General features: G+C 40.6%; 1 protein-coding gene across 1 annotated transcript in view; it reads left to right on the top strand.

The window, feature by feature from the left end:
* The window catches only part of plppr2a (phospholipid phosphatase related 2a), a 98,300-nt gene extending 95,841 nt beyond the window's left edge, over window positions 1-2,459 (top strand). Inside the window, exons 5-7 of the mRNA XM_060902584.1 lie at window positions 1,066-1,242; window positions 1,399-1,526; window positions 2,351-2,459. Of these exons, the coding sequence (XP_060758567.1) occupies window positions 1,066-1,242; window positions 1,399-1,526; window positions 2,351-2,459 (414 nt within the window). The remainder of the gene's footprint in view (window positions 1-1,065; window positions 1,243-1,398; window positions 1,527-2,350) is intronic.
* Window positions 2,460-24,121: the final 21,662 nt, after the last annotated feature.

Below are 24,121 nucleotides of genomic sequence, written 5' to 3'. Positions count from 1 at the left end.
TGTCGAGTTATTTGTCATTGTTCGAGGCCTGGTCCTTCATAAAAAAACAGTAGAAAACTCCAGCCCTTGTGTGGCAGCCTCACCTTAGCCGCCCACTTTATTAGGAACACTTCTGTTCGTACATACAAACTACAAACACTCTTCTTAGAGTTTAGAGTTTATTTTATTTTTAAAAGGGACAGTGCACAAATTAAACATTATCCTTGTGTTAAGATCAGATGTCTGTCCCAGGTTATAAAAAAAAAAATCGTCACAAAAAAACCCCATTCATTTCTATGGAATTAATTGAAAAAATGCACTTTTTCAACGTTTTTCAAACGTCTGCTGCTCTGGCATGCTTTCACCTAGAGACGTGATTCAAACTCTAAAACGTAGGAAAACTTCTCCTCTGTGGATCTGTCATTCAACTTTTCTGCTAGGTTCTACACTTACATGCTCAAAATTTCAAACTTAAACTGTTTTCAGCCACAAATTTCACACTACAGACATAATTTTCTCAGAAGTAGTAGTCACACTTGTCCCAAAAAAAACCCATTACTTTCTATGGAATTAATTGGAAAAAAAAGCACTTTTTCAAACATCCGCTGCTCTGAGAAACTGAGAAGAGGGCAGCCGACAGGCCTCACCTTAGCCGCCCACTTTATTAGGAACACTTCTGTTCGTACATACAAACTACAAACACTCTTCTTAGTGTTTAGAGTTTATTTTATTTTTAAAAGGGACAGTGCACAAATTAACCATTATCCTTGTGGTAAGGACAGATGTCTGTCCCAGGTTATAGCAGTACATGCTAATTTCCGCCTGTAGTCACTTTGTTCATGCTCTTGAATAGGTCTCCTTCATGACGGCTGCTGTCTCAAGCACACACACGATCATTGCATTGAAACATCATTGCTGGTCACACATTCACGGCCGGCAAACATGCATGACCGAATTGCTTCGCGCACTGCATCCTCTCACAATTTCCCCCGGGGAATTGTCCGGTCTAGTTTATTATGTGAGGCTAATGGTCAAATGTGCTAAAACTTGAAGCACATGTCCAAATCTGTGTGCCTGTTGTCTTAGATGTACGTAACACTGGTGTTCAGGACAAAGGGAACACGTCTGACAAAGCCGACAGTCAGTCTGACCCTGCTGTGTCTGGCCATGCTGGTAGGAGTAGTGAGGGTGGCTGAGTACCGCAATCACTGGGCTGATGTCCTTGCTGGGTACTTCACTGGCGGAGCCATTGCTGTGTTTTTGGTGAGAGCAAGTGTAAATATGACAATATGTTGGGAAGGGATGAGGGGGTGGTATTAGGCTACACATAAAAGTGTTGGCCTATCTTTAGATTTCATTTTGCCATTGCTACTACTACCCATGTTTCTCTCACTCACACACACCCTTTCCAATCCTCAGGTGACCTGCGTGATCAACAACTTCCAGCAAGCAAAGCCCTCTCCTCCACCCATGCGTCCCCAGCGTCCTGAATCCATGATGGGCATGCCCATGGTGGCTCTGCCTTGTGTGGAGAGTCCACTCGAAAAGTTAAGTGGCACTCAGGTAAGGGGTGGGGGCAGGTGAGAGGCAGGGCTGCACATATAGGGTAGCACACACCTGTCCCCCCTGTTCTTGACCCAGTGGCTCTCCAAACCCGCTAACCCTTCCTGTGCCCCTGCCTGACCACCACCATACCCCAGAACCCCAACACCAACCTGTTGTACACCCTGGACTACCCCTTGTTGTTTTCTCACAGATGGAAGCTATTGGTTTTCTAAGCCTTATGTGACTTTGCCCCTCAGTGAGTAATACACTGAACAGTTTGAAGCCAAGGTGGGCCACTACTGAGCCCTACTTATGACTACCATTGAATACATCCTTCACACTGCCTGCCGAGGCTCTAATGCTATCCCTTATATCCCTATATTTGTAGCAACCTGAGGAATGAGTGGACTTTTGAAGATGGAGTCTTGACTTCTTATGTCAGAAAACTGTCAATTATGATTTTTTTATTTCTTGTGGTTGTCTCATTTAGGCAGAGTCAAGCAGTAGCAGGTGCACAAATTCTGCTTTAAATGAAAAAGATAGAAGAAAATCAGTGTCTACCACAGTCTGTCACCAACATCATTTCTTCTGTTCATCTGTTCATCACTTGTTCTTCACCATGAATACATCACTGTCCCTCTACCCCACACCTCCACCACTGATCTGATCATATTGCACACCATATTGCAACATCATCACACTCTTTCCTCACAGATCTTGTTTCTGTCTGCCCACTACCTCTAATATTTGTCACACTTCTCTCAATCTGTCTTTCTCTCTTTCCACCTCGTCCTTTCTCACACTCTCTCTCTCTCCATCCTTACAGACTCCAGGGGGATCTCCATTCACTGAGATCACATGACCATCAGCCCTATCGGTTCCCCGCCACCCCCGATGTCCTCATACCGTCTCGCTCCATTTCCAGCGAAGTCTAGACCAACCGTCTGAGCACGCTCAGCAATGTGCCACAGCCCACACCACTGGACGTTACACTACCCTCTACCGCTCCTACTCGACGCAGGTCTAGACATTTTCCTCCTTGCTTCACTCTTCATCTCCATGCCCCTTCCATGCTGCCCTCAGGTCTGCAGCACACTACTCAAACAAACGAGAGGAGACTTTTTTCACTTCTGAAAGCTCAGCTATGGAGACTGACGTCATCTAGTAGTCTGAAATGTTTTAGGATCATTTCCAGGCATTCATGCTTGACATCATCAAGATCTTTGAGTTTATTACAGTTTGCCTGAGCAGTGTGTAGTAGCCTTTGGACCAACTAATGACATTTGGCCCTAAATCCATCCAACTATTCCCAGGGGAACCGATATGGAGTCCATGTGCTGGACTCCTAAAAACAAAACAAAAAAGACTAAATGTAGTGTCTGATAGGCCTCTTTTTGTTTCATTATTGTGTGTTTTTAAAGAAGCATGTTTAAATAGTGTTTATGTAGAGCATTCACTGTACATAATATTTAAGGTTTGGATTTCAACAACCATGCCAGCAAATCCAACTAAAATCTGAAAATGATTATCCCCAGTGTCTTTCTCAGTCACTAGTGTGTACATTATGAAAAACTGAATTCTATTCAGGCGGACGGTACATTTTTTGTTAATCTATTTTCCTTTTGTAAATCAATGTATTTCAGGTTCAGCTCTTATAACAGTTTTTGTGCCAATCAGTGCCCATGTCCTTTCCCTCATCAGTAATAGGCAGCTTAAAAAGGGTGTATTCAACACTTTAATAATTGATGAACCTCAGCATCTGGACAGCTATCTCAGAATCCTCTGTCACAGTAAATGCTCAATGCTTGGCTCTTTTCTGAGTCTCCCCCCCACTAGTCCCTAGAGTGTGGCACATTTAGCTTGTTAACAGCAATGACACCATTCTGATGCAATGACATTTTCATCACCCTCGTTCCCGGGAAAAGCTTGTCTCAGACACAACAGTGCTCTGTCAGATTCAACACCCACCATAGTTTTGAGAGATCAAAGCCAACACATGTCTTTCTATTTAAAAAAAAAAAAAAAACAGTACAAACAAGGCATTTGTATCAGTTTAATTTGCTGTAGTTAAAATGCCTTGAGCTGTCACTCACACATTATAAGATGTGGGGAATTGTTTAAATTTAATGACGTACATTGCTCTTTCATACCACTGGCTTGTTTACTTTTGGTTGCTCTGATCTAAAGCAAGTTGATGTGGAATGGACATTACTGCAGCTGGTTCGCACAATTTCCCAGCATTCTTATTTTAATAGGATATTCATGATGGCTTTGGTTAATTTTTTAAGTTGGATTCATTTGTTTTCTGTAAAATAAGTGTTATGAACAGCACTAGTCGTCACTTGGAGTGATAGTTTTGCCGCTTTTAATTTGCACAATGCTTCATGCACCCATATTACTGTTATTTTCCTGAAATACCTTTCCAACAACTTTGTATCTGCTCTCTTTTTGGCTACATAAATTTTGTTCACTGTGCTGTGTAAGGTCACATTTCTGCTGGACCAACACTTTCACCATGCTTACAGACACAACTGCACACACTTTGCACACTTTGTCAAACCTTTTTTTCTAATACTTTATCCGACTGTCCTCTTTTCTTACATGTAACGATTGTACAGTTTTGTAAATATATCTTTTTGGTAAAAAACAAAAAACAAATAATAATAATAATAATAATAATAATAGAAAGAAGAAATTGTGTGTTTACACTGGTTCCTATGTGCACCTATAGTTATTACTGTAGTATTCTAGTTACTGTTCTGACAATGGAACTAATCATTATGAGTATCTTGGGAAATAAAAATGGAACAGAGCAGTTTAGGGTGTTTGGACAGTGACGCCATTTCCAAAGTCTATGTATATGGTAGCACCTGACCAATAACCTGTGAAGTACAATTAACAAACATAAATACTGTGATGGGTGAAAGGGGTAAGATGAGCCATTTTTACGTTTTCATTTATCATATTGATAGATTGTGACCTAGTGACAATGCACAATGCTTAATGCACCTGTATTGCTCACTTCAGCACTTCAAAAACTTAAGTTTTTACCTAAAGTAAGTTTGATGGATACACAGTTTACAGAGCTTTCTTATTTATTTATTTAACAAATACCTTGGTGAGAGGTAAGATGAGCCAATGCATGGGAAAGGGGTTGAATCATTGTACATAAGGACACACAGTGTCACTGATCAAGGTGCTTTTTTTGCTCTTGGTGCTTTTCGCTCCCCCTTGTGGAGAATTTTCAGTCTGTTTTACAAACGTACTGGATACAAATCCAGGACACACAAAGCATTTTTATACAAAAATACACTTTCTAGGTTAAAAGGGCCTAACTTGTATTGAACCCATTTTTTTATACATAATGAAGCACCAATCTGCAACATTAACTGCATTTTTACCACATACCAATTAACAACCAAGCAGACTGAACAATGAAATGTAAACCAATCAATGTTTTCATAGCCTGATTCCCTGCTACTCCTTAACTCACCTCTCATTCATCTCATCTCATTATCTCTAGCCGCTTTATCCTGTTCTACAGGGTCGCAGGCAAGCTGGAGCCTATCCCAGCTGACTAAGGGCGAAAGGCGGGGTACACCCTGGACAAGTCACCAGGTCATCACAGGGCTGACACATAGACACAGACAACCATTCACACTCACATTCACACCTACGGTCAATTTAGAGTCACCAGTTAACCTAACCTGCATGTCTTTGGACTGTGGGGGAAACCGGAGCACCCGGAAGAAACCCACGCGGACACGGGGAGAACATGCAAACTCCAAAAGGCCCTAGCCGGCCACGGGGCTCGAACCTGGACCTTCTTGTTGTGAGGCGACAGCGCTAACCACTACACCACCGTGCCACCCCCCCTTAACTCACCTTTTCATTTTAATTTTTTCAATATTCAAAAGTTTGACACATGAGCTAAATAGCATGTATGCTGTTAATTTGTACAATACACATAATGTATTGCGTGGAGTGTCAGTGAAATCAATTTGCCCCCAAGACTGATGGCTCATGCTATTACCAACATAATGACTATACTGGGGCGGCACGGTGGTGTAGTGGTTAGCGCTGTCGCCTCACAGAAAGAAGGTCCGGATTCGAGCCCCGTGGCTGGCGAGGGCCTTTCTGTGTGGAGTTTGCAAGTTCCCGTGTCTGCATGGGCTTCCTCCGGGTACTCTGGTTTCCCCCACAGTCCAAAGACATGCAGGTTAGGTTAACTGGTGACTCTAAATTGACCGTAGGTGTGAATGTGAGTGTGAATGGTTGTCTGTGTCTATGTGTCAGCCCTGTGATGACCTGGCGACTTGTCCAGGGTGTACCCCGCCTTTTGCCCGTAGTCAGCTGGGATAGGCTCCAGCTTGCCTGCGACCCTGTAGAACAGGATAAAGCGGCTAGAGATAATGAGATGAGATGACTAAACTACATTACACAGCCAAATAAGGCAAAGATCACATCACATTACAGTTAACATTCAGTTTCTTTGTAAATAATGCTCCTTTGATTATCTTAAATTTTAGTGGCAGGGCAAAATCATATTTTTGAACATAAATCACATTATCCATGTGCTTTTTTGTAGTTTGGGTGGCTCATCTTACCCAGTGGCTCAACCCATTACCCAGAGTGCTTCAAATGCCTTGCAATTTAGATATTTAAGGTTTATTGGATGAACATACCTGCATACCAGACATCTAACATTTAATTACTATATCATTTTACTATTAAAAATACTGTCACTATGATTTGAACATCAGGCTGATGAAGGTTGTGATTTGTTGACCAGAATTTGACATGCAATCAAGAAGACAATATTGGAAGTGATTTTTGTGAAAATACAGCCACAATTTTATACTGGTTATAAGAATCTTCTGTGCATGGGAATTTCACTGAATACTGGAGATCAGGTGCCAGTTTAAGGTTAGCTGAGATGTTCTGAAGGTTTCATATTCATGCTGTTACAATGTGTGCGCCATTTGGTAAAAGTCTGTCTGAAGAGAACAATAAATTGATATTTCAATACACCGGCTTGGATATCATTTCTCTTGCTGCTTTTTCACATAACAAAGAGATCTCACTCAGATGAACTGAATAATTCAGTCTTCTTGAAGTACATTGTATTTTAAAAGGTTCTACTAATTAATTTATGGCTAATCAGTATTAAAGAATTTCATCATTCCTAAGTTTCCTAGAAAACATTAACTCACGAAATGCCTTTTCTTGGAGATTAAGTTGGTGTATTCTTTATATTTAAAATACAGCTCCACCATGTGGAAATCAACAAACTGACATGGCTATACCATATGCAGTCAACATCAAAATTTCTGGCCTTATAATGAACAAAAATTGATACATAGCATGCAATAGGTAATGTTTTAAGATTTAGCTTTATTCTAATACAGTCAGGTACATAAATATTTGGACATTGACAAAGTTATTGCTATTATAAATGTCTACTACAGTATATTGGAGTTGAAAGTAAATACATTTCAATTATTTATAATATGAGCTCAAATGGCACATGTTCAGCTTTAATTTAATCATGTTTTCACCAAATTGGGTGAACAATGTAAGAATTACAGCAGTTTTTCTATGTGGTCCCACTTTTTCAGATACCAGTGTAATTGGACAAACTAACAATGATCAATCAAATTGTCATTTTTTTAATACTTACAAATCCTTTGTAGTTGATGACTGTCTGAAGGGATCCTGGGTTTCTTCTGTGGTGATGCTCTGCCAGGCCTTTATTGCAGCTGCCTTCAGTTTCTGCTTGTTCTTGGGGCATTTTGTGAGCAAGTGGAACGCATGCTCAGTTGAATTCAGATAAGGTGATTTACTTGGCCATTGCAGAACATTTCACACTTTGCCTTTAAAAAGTCTTGGGTTGCGTTCGAAGTATGCTTCAGGTCATTGTCCATATGTAGTATGGAAGCAGCATGAGTTTTGAGTCATGAGATTTGAAGCATTTGACTGAATGTGAGCAGACAATATAGTTCATCCTGCTCTTTTTGTCTGTCACGATTGTTTGGAGGAGTCAGGTACAGTTGCAGAATTCTTCACTAATGAGTACAAGACAAACCCATAAATCAGACAAAAAAGACTATGAGCATTAAAAGAAACATGAGGCATGGGCAAAATACTTAGCACAACATGAGAGAAAAAATATTTAACTTTTTATATTTGCATAACTAGTGTTTAGTAGTCAGTTATGCTTGTATTTATACAGGGAAGCCACTCTGGTGTCCAATGTCACCAGGTCTGTGTGACCAAATCAGCCCAATTGCTCCAGCATTAAAAAAAAAACAAAACTAAATGATGTTTTTAAATTCCACAGCTTTTAAGTTCCAACACCACTGCCATGCACTGTAATATTTAATGTGATATTCTACATTTTAACAAAACAATAACACTGTTTCTGTGAGGAGCTCAGAAATAAATTGACCAGTATTTTGGTCACACTGAGTTGGCAGCCCGACCTTCCATGTTGGTCCATTGAGTAGCTGTGCAGTTAGAGTACAGGTATTACAGAGTGATTGATTGATTGATTGATTGATTGATTGATTGATTGATACACAGTTTGTATTAATAGTTTGTGTTAGTAGTCTGTAGGCCTTATTGACCACTGTATTTTTTTTGACTAAATATTTTGGGTTGGTGGCCTGTTCTCAATACAACAGTGACACTGAGTTGTTTAATTGATAAACCAGATTTGACTGAAACCCTTACCAGTAACACACAATGCTAGAAACCTGTCCATTGCAGTAAGTGAGTATAACCAGGAGGGGGTTCAATAACACACAAAGCATCATGCTGTTTGGAAAGTTACCACTGGAGGGAGCTAATCCTATAGTCCATAACTGCCCATATAATGTACAATAGTCTTTGGTTTTGGCTGCTTAGTAATCAAATTGCTGCTTATTAAATGAGGTTTCTGAAGCAGAGAACCAGTGACAGCATTTCTATCTCGTAAGTGTGTTACTCATCTGGTTTACGTGTGATATGGTGGTTTGACCAATAGATTTTTATTACAACCCCGATTCCAAAAAAGTTGGGACACTGTGTAAAATTTAAATAAAAAGAAAATGCAATGATTTGCAAATCCATTGCAACCTATATTCAGTTGAATTCAGTACAAAGACAAGTTATTTAATGTGGGTGGCACAGTGGTGTAGTGGTTAGCATTGTTGCCTCATAGCAAGAAGTTCCTTGGTTCAAGCCCAGCGGCTGATTGAGGGCTTTTCTGTGTGTAGTTTGCATGCTCTCCCCACGTCTGTGTGGGTTTCCTCTGGGTGCTCCAGTTTCTCCCACAGTCCAAAGACATGCAGGTTAGGCTAAATGGTAGTTCTAAATTGACTGTAGGTGTGAATATGAATGGTTGTTTGTGTCTATGTGCTAGCCCTGTGGTGACTTGTCGAGGGTGTAGCCTGTCTCTTGCCCATAGGCAGCTGGGATAGGCTCCAGTGTGCCTGTGACCCTGTACAGGATAAGCGGCAGCACATTCCAAAAAAGTTGGGACATGGGCAACAAAAAAACAAAACACCTGTTTGGAACAATTATTTGGTAATTGTAAAGGCTCAGTCATTCACAAGCAAGAACGGGGTGAGATTCGGGCCATTGCTGCATCTACCATACAAAGGGAAAGACTTATCAACAAAATCCAGAAATGCCATTGAATTCTCTGGGTCCGACCTCATTTGAGATGGACTGACACAAAGTGCAAAAGTAAGCTGTGGTCTGATAAGTCCAAATTTTGAATTGTTTTTGGAAATCAATGATGTTGTCTCCTCTGGGCTAAACTGGAAAGGACCATCCAGATTGTTACCAGCACAAAGTTAAGAAGCCAGCATCTGTGAATGTATGGGGGTGTGTTAGTGACTTGCACATTTGTGAAAGCAGTATTAATGCTGAGATAGATATATATATATATATATATATATATATATATATATATATATATATATATATATATGGCGGCACGGTGGTGTAGTGGTTAGCGCTGTCGCCTCACAGCAAGAAGGTTCGGGTTCGAGCCCCGTGGCCGGCGAGGGCCTTTCTGTGCGGAGTTTGCATGTTCTCCCCGTGTCCGCGTGGGTTTCCTCCGGGTGCTCCAGTTTCCCCCACAGTCCAAAGACATGCAGGTTAGGTTAACTGGTGACTCTAAATTGACCGTAGGTGTGAGTGTGAATGGTTGTCTGTGTCTATGTGTCAGCCCTGTGATGACCTGGCGACTTGTCCAGGGTGTACCCCGCCTTTCGCCTGTAGTCAGCTGGGATAGGCTCCAGCTTGCCTGCGACCCTGTAGAACAGGATAAAGCGGCTAGAGATAATGAGATGAGATATATATATATATATATATATATATATATATATATACACAGTGGTGCTTGAAAGTTTGTGAACTCTTTAGCATTTTCTATATTTCTGCATAAATATGACCTAAAACATCATCAGATTTTCACACAAGTCCTAAAAGTAGATAAAGAGAACCCAGTCAAACAAATGAGACCAAAATATTATACTTGGTCATTTATTGAGGAAAATGATCCAATATTACATATCTGTGAGTGGCAAAAGTATGTGAACCTTTGCTTTCAGTATCTGGTGTGACCCCCTTGTGCAGCAATAACTGCAATTAAACATTTCCGGTAACTGTTGATCAGTCCTGCACACCGGCTTAGAGGAGTTTCAGCCCATTTCTCTGTACAAAACGGCTTCAACTCTGGGATGTTGGTGGGTTTCCTCACATGAACTGCTCGCTTCAGGTCCTTCCACAACATTTCGATTGGATTAAGGTCAGGACATTGATTTGGCCATTCCAAAACATTAACTTTATTCTGTTTTAACCATTCTTTGGTAGAACAACTTGTGTGCTTAGGGTCATTGTCTTGCTGCATGACCCACCTTCTCTTGAGATTCAGTTCATGGACAAGTGTCTTGACATTTTCCTTTAGAATTTGCTGGTATAATTCAGAATTCATTGTTCCATCAATGATGGCAAGCTCTCCTGGCCCAGATGCAGCAAAACAGGCCCAAACCATAATACTATCACCACCATGTTTCACAGATGGGATAAGGTTCTTATGCTGGAATGCAGTGTTTTCCTTTCTCCAAACATAATGCTTCTCATTGAAACCCAAAAGTTCTATTTTGGTCTCATCCATCAACAAAACATTTTTCCAATAGCCTTCTGGCTTGTCCATGTGATCTTTAACAAACTGCAGACGAGCAGCAATGTTCTTTTTGGAGAGCAATGGCTTTCTCCTTGCAACCCTGCCATGCACACCATTGTTGTTCAGTGTTCTCCTGATGGTGGACTCATGAACATTAGCCAATGTGAGAGAGGTCTTCAGTTGCTTAGAAGTTATGCCTTGCTCTTGGAGTGATTTTTGTTGGTCGACCAGTCCTGGGGAGGGCAACAATGGTCTTGAATTTCCTCCATTTGTACATAATCTGTCTGACTGTGGATTGGTGGAGTCCAAACTCTTTAGAGATGGTTTTGTAACCTTTTCCAGCCTGATGAGCATCAACAACACTTTTTCCGAGGTCCTCAGAAATCTCCTTTGTTCATGCCATGATACACTTCCACAAACATGTGTTGTGAAGATCAGATTTTGATAGATCCCTGTACTTTAAATAAAACAGGGTGCCCACTCAGAACTGATTGTCATCCCATTGATTGAAAATGCTTGACTCTAATTTCACATTCAAATTAACTGCTAATCCTAGAGGTTCACATACTTTTGCCACTCACAGATATGTAACATTGGATCATTTTCCTCAATAAATAAAAGATCAAGTGTAATATTTTGGTCTCATTTGTTTAACTGTGTTCTCTTTATCTACTTTTAGGACTTGTGTGAAAATCTGCTGATGTTTTAGGTCATATGCAGAAATATAGAAAATTCTAAAGGGTTCACAAACTTTCAAACACCACTGTGTGTGTATATATATATATATATATATATATATATATATATATATATATATATATACAACCCTGATTCCAAAAAAGTTGGGACAAAGAACAAATTGTTAATAAAAGCAGAATGCAATAATTTACAAATCTCAAAAACTGATATTGTATTCACAATAGAACATAGACAACATATCAGATGTCGAAAGTGAGACATTTTGAAATTTCATGCCAAATATTGGCTCATTTGAAATTTCATGACAGCAACACATCTCAAAAAAGTTGGGACAGGGGCAATAAGAGGCTGGAAAAGTTAAAGATACAAAAAAGGAACAGCTGGAGGACCAAATTGCAACTCATTAGTTCAATTGGCAATAGGTCATTAACATATCCTATATAAAAAGGGTATAAAAAGAGTATCTTGGAGTGGCAGCGGCTCTCAGAAATAAAGATGGGAAGAGGATCACCAATCCCCCTAATTCTGCGCCGACAAATAGTGGAGCAATATCAGAAAGGAGTTCGACAGTGTAAAATTGCAAAGAGTTTGAACATATGATCATCTACAGTGCATAATATCATCAAAAGATTCAGAGAATCTGGAAGAATCTCTGTGTGTAAGGGTCAAGGCCGGAAAACCATACTGGGTGCCCGTGATCTTCAGGCCCTTAGACGGCACTGCATCACATACAGGCATGCTTCTGTATTGGAAATCACAAAATGGGCTCAGGAATGTTTCCAGAGAACATTATCTGTGAACACAATTCACCGTGCCATCCGCCGTTGCCAGCTAAAACTCTATAGTTCAAAGAAGAAGCCATATCTAAACATGATCCAGAAGCGCAGACGTCTTCCCTGGGCCAAGGCTCATTTAAAATGGACTGTGGCAAAGTGGAAAACTGTTCTGTGGTCAGACAAATCAAAATTTGAAGTTCTTTATGGAAATCAGGGACGCCGTGTCATTCGAACTAAAGAAGAGAAGGATGACCCAAGTTGTTATCAGTGCTCAGTTCAGAAGCCTGCATCTCTGATGGAATGGGGTTGCATTAGTGCGTGTGGCATGGGCAGCTTACACATCTGGAAAGACACCATCAATGCTGAAAGGTATATCCAGGTTCTAGAGTAACATATGCTCCCATCCAGATGACGTCTCTTTCAGGGAAGACCTTGCATTTTCCAACATGACAATGCCAAACCACATACTGCATCAATTACAGCATCATGGCTGCGTAGAAGAAGGGTCCGGGTACTGAACTGGCCAGCCTGCAGTCCAGAACTTTCACCCATAGAAAACATTTGGTGCATCATAAAACGGAAGATACGACAAAAAAGACCTAAGACAGTTGAGCAACTAGAATCCTACATTAGACACGAATGGGTTAACATTCCTATCCCTAAACTTGAGCAACTTGTCTCCTCAGTCCCCAGACGTTTACAGACTGTTGTAAAGAGAAAAGGGAATGTCTCACAGTGGCCTTGTCCCAACTTTTTTGAGATGTGTTGTTGTCATGAAATTTAAAATCACCTAATTTTTCTCTTTAAATAATACATTTTCTCAGTTTAAACATTTGATATGTCATCTGTGTTCTATTCTGAATAAAATAGGGAATTTTGAAACTTCCACATCATTGCATTCCATTTTTATTTACAATTTGTACTTTGTCCCAACTTTTTTGGAATCGGTGTGTGTGCGTGTGTGTGTGTGTGTGTGTGTATATATATATATATATATATATATATATATATATATATATATATATATATATATATATGCATGCTGCCATCAAGTTGATGTCTTTTTCAGGGACTTCCCTGCTTATTCCTGCAAGACAATGCCAAGTTACATTTTGCACATGTTAACAACAACATAGTCTCATAGTAAAAGAGTTCAGGTGCTAAACTGGCTTGCCTGCCTCCCACTGAAAATGTGTGGCACATTATGAAGTGCAAAATACGACAACAGTGACCCCGGACTGTTAAGCAACTGAAGCTCAAGCAAGAATGGGAAAGAATTTCATGTTTTAAACCTTCAGCAATCAGTGTCCTCAGTTCCAAAACACTTACTGAGTGTTATTAAAAGAAATGCTGAGGTAATACAGTGATAAATATGCCCCTGTTCCAACCTTTTTAAAAAGTGTTGCAGGCATCAAATTCAGAATAAGTGTATATTTGAACAAAAACCCATAAAGTTTATCAGTTTGAACATTAAATATCTTGTCTTTATATTGTATTCAATTGAATATTGTCACCCCTTTGCACGCTTGAGCCTGGCTTAACTAAAGCGCCCTACTCTCACCCATGCACAAGGAGCGTGTAACATGCGCTCTTGGAACGATGGACCATTACAAACACCTGTTGCTGATTGGAGTGCAATCAGCTTGCGCGCATATAAGGACACTGGCTGCACATACACGTCACAAAGCATTATCTCTGTGTTGTGTCTCATTCACGTTTGTTCCCTTGCCATGTTTAACACTCTGTTTATGACTCTGGTTTATGTTTATGTTTCAGTTTTGTTTGTTTCTGTTTGTAACTCTTTGACCTTGCCTCACATTTTGTAAATAGTGCACACCTGTAAATAAACTCTTCCCTGTGATTACATCCATCTCTATGTCACCTCACTGACAGAATACTTCACCTTCAACCTTGGATGTAGTGGGAGGTTACAGGCGCACTGCACAATACCACACCAAGGCCTCCAGAAAGGAGGACCCCCCCCAAAAAAAATTTTTTGGAGGTGGCTGAGACTCAGGAGGCCGATGGAACAGCCTCTGCTCCACTGCTCATTGCTTTGCTGCCAGGCTTTGAAAATGTCATCACTCTGCCACCAGACTTCAGAGGGCACAAGGTTGTCGCACCACCACCAGGCTTCAGCAGGGATGAGGTCGTCCCACCACCACCAGGCTTCAGCGGGGATGAGGTCAGCACACCGCTGCCAGGCTTCAGGGAAGATGTCATCATTCTGATGCCCATATCTCAATCCATGCCCATGCTAACTCCAGTACCCAGGCCAAGATCAAAGCCCATGTCCTAGTCCATGCCCGTGCTAACTCCACAGTCCACAGCCTATGCCACAATCCAAGCCTATGTCCAAGTCCATGCCCATGTTAACACCAGTACCCAAGCCAAGGTTTAAGTCAATGTCCATGTCAAGGTCAGAGTTCAAGCCCAGAGTCATGCCTGAGTCCATGCCCATGCTGACACCTGAGTCCATGCCCATGTTCGAATTCATACCCATGCTTACACCAGGGTCCATGCCATATGCTTAAGCCCAGAGTCATCCTGAGTTCATGCCCATGCTGATGCCTGTGTCCATGCCAGTGTTCAAATTTATGCCCATGCTGACACCAGGATCCATGCCCATGCTCAAGCCCAGAGTCCCGCCTGAATCCATGCCCATGCCAATGCCTGTGTCCATGCCCATGTTCAAATTCATGTCCATGTCGACATCAGGATCTATACCCATGCTCAAGCCCAGAGTCATGCCTGAGTCCATGCCCATGTTTGAAGTCATGCCCATGCTGATGCTAGGATCCATGCCTATGCTCAAGCCCATGTCCATGCCTGAAACCATGTCCATGCCTGAAGCCATATCTTGTCCGGAGCCCATGCCCAAGTCCAGTCCACAGTCCATGTTCATGCCTGAAACCATGTCTATGCCTGAGGCCATGTCTTGCCCAGAGCCCATGTCCTTATTGAAGTCATGTCTTGTCCAGAGCCCATGCCTGAAACCATGTTTGTGCCTAAAGCCATGTCTTGTCTGGAGCCTGAGCCCGAGCCCAGGTCCAGTCCAGAACCCGAGCCCTTGCCTATGCCCTGTCCAGAGCCCGAGTCCTGTCCAGAGCCTGAGCCCATGTCCATGCCATGTCCCGAGTCCATGCTTAGTCTGGAGCCCAAGTCCATGTCTCAACCAGAACCCAAGCCTCTGTCTGTGTCCTTGCCCCTGTTCAAGGCTCTCAGCCCCAAAGCAGCCTAAAGAGGACTGGAGCTCTTTTTTTGGGGGGGGGGGGGGTCTGTCACACCTTTGCGTGCTTGAGCTCCAGCTCCAGTTGTCTTTGGGCTGCCTTGGGGCTGAGGACCTGGCACTGGACGTTGTGCCACTGGCACTCCGCTCTGGGTGGACGTGGCACCAGAACATGGGTCTAGGTGGGGGCTTCGGCTTGGGTCAGGCCTTGAACAAGAGCAAGGACACAGACAGTGGCTTGAGTTCTGGTTAAGACATAGACTTGGATTGGAGCTTTTTTGGGGTGGGGTTGTCACACCTTCGCACGCTTGAGCCCGGCTCAGCTCAAGCTCTTACCCATGCACACGGAGTGCATAATGCATGCCTTTGGGACGATGGATCATTACATACACCTGTTGCTGATTAGAGTGCAATCAGCGCGTACATATAGGGACGTTGGCTGCACATACAGGTCGTAAAGTGTTATGTCTCATTCATGTTTGTTCTCTTGCCATGTTTAACACTCTGTTTATGATTCTGGTTTATGTTTATGTTTCAGTTTTGTTTGTTTCTGTTTGTAACTGTCTGACCTTTCTTCACATTTTCTAAATCGAGCACACCTGTAAATAAACTCTTCCCTATGATTAAATCCGTCTCTACGCTGCCTTACTGACAAATACAGGTCAAAAAGGATTTGCAAATCATTGCATTGTGTTTTTATTTATGTTTTACACAGTATCAGAACTTTTTTTGGAATCAGGGCTATACATAATCTATATAATGCATATTAGTGACAAGTAGCAGAATTACTATTATTTTTTAAATGTATTTTAAGTCTGGTGAAAATACTTTGTCTTGACTTTATTTAGCTGAAATATACTGTTGCTACTGCAATCTCAGTACTAAGCAATTTAAATTCCTAGCCATATGCTACAAGTGAAGCATAATAGTTAATGACTTATTATCTTTGGCCCCTGAACCTAAACGTCTAAACAACATCATGGCACCACTGAGACACACACATACACGCACTCATTATTCTACTACCTATATTTGATAGAGATGTAATATAATTATATTTTTCATCCATTTTTAAGAAGCACTGATGCAATCACTTCCATGAAATGGCCTTTTAGGGTTTTTTTTAGTTCCTTTTATAATAAAACACTTGCTTTGTGTGGCAGAGTGAGGAAAAAAAGAAAGTAACAAATATCTAGAGCACTATCAAGTCTTTCTGTCAAGGATACTTTGTTATGGATATGGATATGTTTTCCTAATTGAATTGAGACCAAGATTCACTATGATTAAATGTGTCTCATTCAGTCACACCAGTCGAGAGACTCTTCAGACCTTTCTTTAACTCCTGTGATTACTACATATTTGCAATATTCATACAGACCAGGTGCTTAATTTTACCTTTTTTGTAATACAGCATGTAATTGTCCCCTTTAAATTACAATCAATGTTGATCCACAGTACTCCAGTAGTTATTTATACAAATATCATCTGCAGCCTTTAATGCTGGATAAATACATTTGCCACGTCCAGCGTAGAACTTAAGTGTGACTACACCTGCAACATAAATCAGTTTAAATGGAAGTGAGTAGGGGGTGAGCAGGAGGGCTCGGCATTTGGATCCGGGCACAGTCAGACAGCCAGAGTATTCTATGCTGGAGGAAGACAAGTACTTTATTCAAGCAGATGCAATGTCGATGACTCACATCCTACTTGCTTTTCCCCTAAACCCAAGTGACGTTATATCAATTAGCCATGAGCTCACCACTTTCAGCCAGGATTTTGGCACTTGTAGGCAGAGCATAGGTCATAATCATGAGAATAGATGGCCAAAATGTCTTTAATGTCTAAAATCTCTAGTCAGTTATATTGTCAGTTATCATGTTCTCTCTCTCTCTCTCTCTGTCTCTCTTTCTCTCTCTCTCTTTCAATACTCAGGACCCACCTCTCACTCCAACATTATCTTTCCCGGAAATTGCATTTCCAGCACAGGCAGGGCCCCATTATGAGAGCAGAGAGACATGCTGTAACCTTTTTAAAAAGCCATTAGAGCTGCACCTGCCCCTCCCCCATTATCCAACAACCCTATGCTCCTACCCCCCCATCAGTCCTCCCTCTTTCTTTAAAGCTTCTGTAATGTTATTAGTCCTCCTCAACATTGACCATTACCCTGATCTCCAGCGGGCCCCAGGCCTCTGACTGCCCTCCCTATAATGGAGAGGAGAGGAGAGAGAAAAACATAAATTAGAGAGGAGAGGAGCAAAGAGGAGAGGAGAGGAGAGGATGTGAAAGAAAAGGGAAGGGAGGGGAGAAAATGACATAAGAAGACAGGACAGGAGAGGACAGTACTGGAAAGGACAAGAAAGTGAAAAGTGGAGAGGACAAAAAAGAGAAAATGAGAGGAAAGAAGAGATGCATAACATAACTCCTTGACAAGCAAAGAAAGCAAACAGTCTACACATACACAGACAGATCAAGGGAAAAAGCATCAGTATCTTGGATGAGATCAGAGCAAACAGACAGTCTTCCAATCTTGTGTGTACAGTACAATACAGTACAGTATACACACACACACACACACACACACACACACACACACACAAAGGGAGGGGCCAAGGGAAACTGAATTGTTATGGCCAGACTTCCAGATGGACATCCTACATCCTGGAGCATGGACTGGTTACAAAAAGTGAGATGGATGGACACAAAGGCCACAGACAAGAAGTGAGAGGGAGATAAAATAGTGGGAATACATACACACACTTCAATTTTACTTGCCTTCACCTTTGTTTCTGACATTCCCTTGTGTAGAATTCTGACTGATGCAAAATATCACCTTCTCAGGCAATAATCTCTCATGTTCTTTCTCTTTAACCTCATCTCCCTGTCTGTCTGTCTGTCTGTCTGTTTCCTTATCTCCTCCTCTTCTGTTCTGCAACTCAGTCACCATCATCCTAATCATCATCATCATCATCATCTCCATGGTGTTTGAATATGAGCAATCAGCCATTGTCATCCTCTTGAATCATTCTACTGCCCGCACACGCGCGTGCACATACACACACACACACACACACACAAAGAAGGGGGGGGGGGGGGGGGGGGGAATGGAAGAGCTTGTTCATAACTTAGAGGAGCATGTAATGATAATCCATAAAGGCACCTGTGATATTATATAATGTAGATTCATAGTTAAACTGTCACAGTTCAGGAAGGTTGAGATCTCACAGAGTGACAGGTAGGAAATAAAATAATCTGGGAATAAAATTCTAAATTGAGGACTTATTTATATTATCCTAAAGTCATATCTCAAATATTCAGTTCATAATGGAAATATCAATTCTCTCTCTCTCTCACTCTCTCTCTCTCTCTCTCTCTCTCTCTGTTGCAGTACGTGATGCCCGACTTGCATCATGCTCTCACTGAGGGAGATGTTTGCAGCCAGTTTGTCAGGCACTGACGTGAAATGTCATGAATGTCATGTCATGTTTATAGAGGAATTATCCTCCTTCATGCAATGAAAACTCAAAGGCTTTACTGCTGTAATGAACAATTATAAAATGCAGAAAAAAGAGATGTAATAAATGGCTACGGAATGCCCAGTTTGGAGAAATTACAGAGACAAAGACCTATGAATTTGTTTTTATGGTTCATTCTGGCCGGCTCATCATTTGAGTGATGCACTGCCATGATAACTGCATTAGCAATAGGTGGTCAACTATTTCACAATTTGACATTATGACAAAATTAGGTGGAATGTTAGAGTCATACTATCAACACACCACGAATGTGAAAGAAAGTAGTTTCTCCCAACTGGGACTCCCATCCAGCCATCTGTGACTGGAAAATAATAACATAACTGTCCATTCTTTCTCTGTTTTTAGTTCTTCTTCTCATATCAGTAAAGCTTGTTTCTTTTTTGGTTATGGTGTTTGTAGCCACATACACACAAATGAGCAGATACTGTTTTCACTGATGTACATTCGAGAGCACTAGAACATGTCTAGAACATCAGTTTTCCCTCTTTTAGGTTCATAATAATTATTTATAACCAACATAATCTTCTCAATCTTATCTGGACATATGTTGCAGATATAACTATATATAATAGCTATTAGCTGCTACTAAATGCACCTAAAAGCATTTTCTAATCATTTCTACATTCTCTGTAAATATTATTAATACATGTTCTCAGCGGGGCGGCACGGTGGTGTAGTGGTTAACGCTGTCGCCTCACAGCAAGAAGGTCCTGGGTTCGAGCCCCGGGGCTGGCGAGGGCCTTTCTGTGTGGAGTTTGCATGTTCTCCCCGTGTCCGCGTGGGTTTCCTCTGGGTGCTCTGGTTTCCCCCACAGTCCAAAGACATGCAGGTTAGGTTGACTGGTGACTCTAAATTGACCGTAAGTGTGAATGGTTGTCTGTGTCTTTGTGTCAGCCCTGTGATGACCTGGCGACTTGTCCAGGGTGTACCCCGCCTTTCGCCCGTAGTCAGCTGGGATAGGCTCCAGCTTGCCTGCGACCCTGTAGAAGGATAAAGCGGCTAGAGATAATGAGATGAGATGAGATGAGACATGTTCTCAGCTGGATGTTAGCACACTTATGTCTCCACTGAACACTGGTTCATCTATACGCTTTGCTGTGTGAAAGGAATTGGTGACTAAAATTATGTCAAGCACCCACCCACTGAAGCAATTTTGCATTATTTTGAGTCATATCCAGGAGAAATAAGACTACAAAAAACACTGAGTTGAGTAATAGTGTGTTCGAAACATAACCAGCAAATGCATTTTTTGAACAATAATGTTATCAACACTGTAAAAAGAAAGGTACTGTCAGCTCTCTCAAAGGCTGTTGGGCTTTCAGTAGCTTGTTAGATTCATTCATACAGGTTTCTAGCTATAAAGTTAGTTACCAAGCAAAGGTGTCCCTTACACATTATCCTGAGCGTTACCTACAAGCTGTAGCAGCATTTAGATCTATTTAACATATTACATAACTGCTACTAAACATTATCATGACATTTTCAGTTTAATATCTGCAGGTCATTATCACACAGTTTCCTTTTAGAACTGAAGATAGCTGATGAATTGGGCTAGTAATGCTCATCTGTCTCCACTGTCTCAGACATCGCTGCTGAATAAGCATTTGCCACCTGAAGTGTAGACTTTTGACTGACACTGCTTTATATTGATTGGGTCTCGAAATTGAATTATTTAAAAATGTGCAAATGTTGTCTTTTAATTAGCTTACAGTTTTACGGATTTAAATGCATTATTTTTTTCCTTTTACTCATGGCATTTATTAAAAAAAGGAAATGAAACAAATATTTAGTCAAAGTTAAAGTTCTATCACTTAATTATACTCAATTATACTCAATTTAGTTATACTTTAATTAAACAGCAACATATGTGCCCATTAGTATAGTTTACACACAATCCGCAATAGTGAGAAAAGAACAGACAACCTCAAACTCAAAACTTAGTTATAGCAGACGTTTAAGGGCAGCTGTTAAACACTGTTTAAAATATGTGACAGTATAAAGCAAATGCATTATTTTGTTGTTGTTGTTGTTGTTTTTATCTTTTCATCACTGAAGCAAAACAGTGAAAATAAATGGCTTTCCTGTAGGTTTTGTGGTAGTCAGACAGAACCAAACCCACAACAACAACAACAACAACAACAACAACAATAATAATAATAATAATAATAATAATAATAATAATAATAATAATAATTTTCCTTCTACAAAAAGAATTCTACAAAAAAATCAACATTTAAAAACATGTATTAATTGTGACAATAAATGACTTTAGGCTTCCATTGTAAACGTTTTGAAGATAGATAGATAGATAGATAGATAGATAGATAGATAGATAGATAGATAGATAGATAGATAGATAGATAGATATTTTTTTTTTACATTTTTCTTGTAATACTAGGAAATGTGTTGAGGCTTATTGTCCATGATCATTGCACACATATATCAATGATGCAGTAAAGTAAAAAAAAAAATGCTGAGGTATTGTTTAAAGTACCCCAAAATGAAGCAATGAATACTCATCTATATGGCAAGTGGAACATTGGCTCATTTTGCATTTTTGTTGATGATCTGAACTAATGAGCACTTACTTGTGTTCAATCACAAGTAACTTACAGCCCAAGACTGTCAGTCGAGAGTGGTCTCGATATTTACAGGGCAAAATAATCCCAGTGAGTGACACTGTCTTTTTGTTTATAATTTTGCCTATTTTTTTAAAAGCATGATTCAAAATTCAAATTTCAGTGCCACCTCATTTATTTTCCATATGCTTTCAGAAACAAGCAGGTTTTTAAAAAAAAATCTAAAACAATTGTACTTTGGGTTGGCATGATGGTGCAGTGGTTAGCACTTCTGTCTTACAGCAAGCAGGTTCCAGGCTCGAGCCTGAGTCTTTCTCTGTGGGGTTTGCATTTTTTCCCTGTGCATGTGTGGGTTTCCTCTGGGTGTTGTTATTTTCTCCCACAGTCCAAAGACATGTGGATTAGATCAGCTGACTACTCTAACTTGCCCATTGGTGTGAATGTGAGTGTGAATGGCTGTCTGTCTCTCTGTTTTAGCCTAATGAAAGACTGGCAACCTGTCCTAGTTTGGGATTGGAGCCAATCCCACCTTTTACCCAAAGTCAGCTGGGATTGGCTCCAGCTTCCCCTTCACCCTGATGGATAAGTCATATAGAAAATGAATTAATTCATTCATTCTACTTTGGCATATATTTAGCAAATGAACATGATCCTGTATTCAAGTCATTAAATCAAACACACTTTCTGAAAATCATGTGCAATTCATCTGACATTCAACCAGATATATTACAACTCAAACCCTGCCATAAACTGATTTACCAATGAGAAATTTGACTCATTGAATGCTTCTTTAATCAAAGTTTACTGTTTCTTTGACTAACCCCTGCAGTGATATTAGCTGAAGATTTGTAAGCACTAATTCACAAGGTACCGTGTCTCATTTCTCTGCAGAAACTGTCCATAAGGGACATAGAGCCCCCCACCCACCCACCCACACACACACACACACACACACATCCCACCCCCTGCCTGTCTCTCTCTTCCTCCATTAGCAGGTGGCAGTGGAGTGGGGGTGAACAGGATGGTGATTCTCTAGGCCTTCAGAATTGTTCATATTCAAACGGCTCCTTTTGTTCAGACCGCTCAGACACTGAACCATGCCAGGAATACAAATCAGACCTCTGACAGGGCAGTTAACCTGCTGCTAAATATAGCTACAGAGAGAGAGAGAGAGAGAGAGAGAGAGAGAGAGAGGTACTTGTGGTGTGTAAGCCATAATAAGACAAAGAAAAGGAAGTGTTATTTGTGATGAGCATATGAAAATAAATTCATCATATAAAAAAAAGCAGCAGGTGTGGGCTGATACTTGCTGTACTATATCACGACTAAAAAAAAAAAAAAGAGAGGCTGACACTACTGCACTGTGGGCCAGAGGGTGTTTGTGGTGCCAGAAGCTTTAAAATATTGCAGACTTTTCACAAATCAGAGGAAAAACTCGATATTACAGCGAAGAGGTGGAGTAGGTGGTGTTTCAGAATCTTAAAGATTTTTGCAAAGTTGCTCCTGTAAAATATAGTATGTGAGTTAATGGTCTTGTCTCATCATATGTGTGTGTGTGTGTGTGTGTGTGTGTGTGTGTGTGTGTGTGTGTGTGTGTGAGTGTGAGAGAGAGAGAGAGAGAGAGAGAGAGAGATCTAGCATGAATAGAAAAGGGAAGCAGAAGTAATGCAATAAAAAAAATAAAAGATAGCATCTGAAAGATGAAGTCTATTTAAGAAGGACTGTTTAATAAGAGAGAAGTTGGGATGGAGATTCAGAGACAGAGATGGAGAGGGAGAATGAGAAATGTGTTCATGCTACCAGAGAGAGAGAGAGAGAGAATTGACTCCTACAGTGTTTTAATTCAGCCTACTTTAATGCCAGGAATTCATTTAACATTTCTGTAGGCTACAGTAGTGAGTAATCTGCTATTCATTAGGATAGTATACAATAGGGATCAACTGTTTTGTTTTGAAATCATAACGCTTGTTTTACTCTAGCATTTTTTTATAAGATCCTTAGATCAAGCCAATTTCAGCAGTGTTTCAATTCTTCACTGAAGTCTTCATACATTTGTCAAAGCTCTAAACTGACATCTTAATTTTCAACAAAACATATATTCGTACTGTTTTCCCAATCTAGCTAGTTGCTCCGAACAAGAAAAGAGCTTGGTTTGTTTTGGCAAACTCTAGCCAAAGCCCTATTGCTTTATTCTTATATATAGCTCCTTTAATAGCCCAATAGGCAGCTCTGCTCTTCATCTATTTTTGGAAATGTACTGATGAGGAAATTAATTAATCATACCACTATCTTGTCAAGGGCCATCTGCTTTAAAGGAGGGGGCATCCTGGCAATTTTACACCAGTTTAATTACTTTTCATTCCTCTGAAACTGACCTTTAATGCCCTGCATTGAATTCAATTATATCTAGGCTTGGTCTCTGTAATGTAATGAATTAGAGATTATGGATTGTGGGGTGTAACAGCAGCTCGTGATTAATAAGAGTTATTATTATTATTATTATTATTATTATTATTATTAAAGTGAAATAATTGCATTTCCCGTGTGTACATTTCACCTCTGGCTCTTGGAATGGAATTTGTGCCAAACTCGATCGCCTCTTTTTC

The sequence above is a fragment of the Neoarius graeffei genome, chromosome 20, assembly GCF_027579695.1.
Source record: "Neoarius graeffei isolate fNeoGra1 chromosome 20, fNeoGra1.pri, whole genome shotgun sequence".
Lineage (NCBI taxonomy): Eukaryota > Metazoa > Chordata > Actinopteri > Siluriformes > Ariidae > Neoarius > Neoarius graeffei.
The sequence above is the reverse complement of the archived record's forward strand: the minus strand, read 5'-3'. Positions and strand labels throughout refer to the sequence as shown.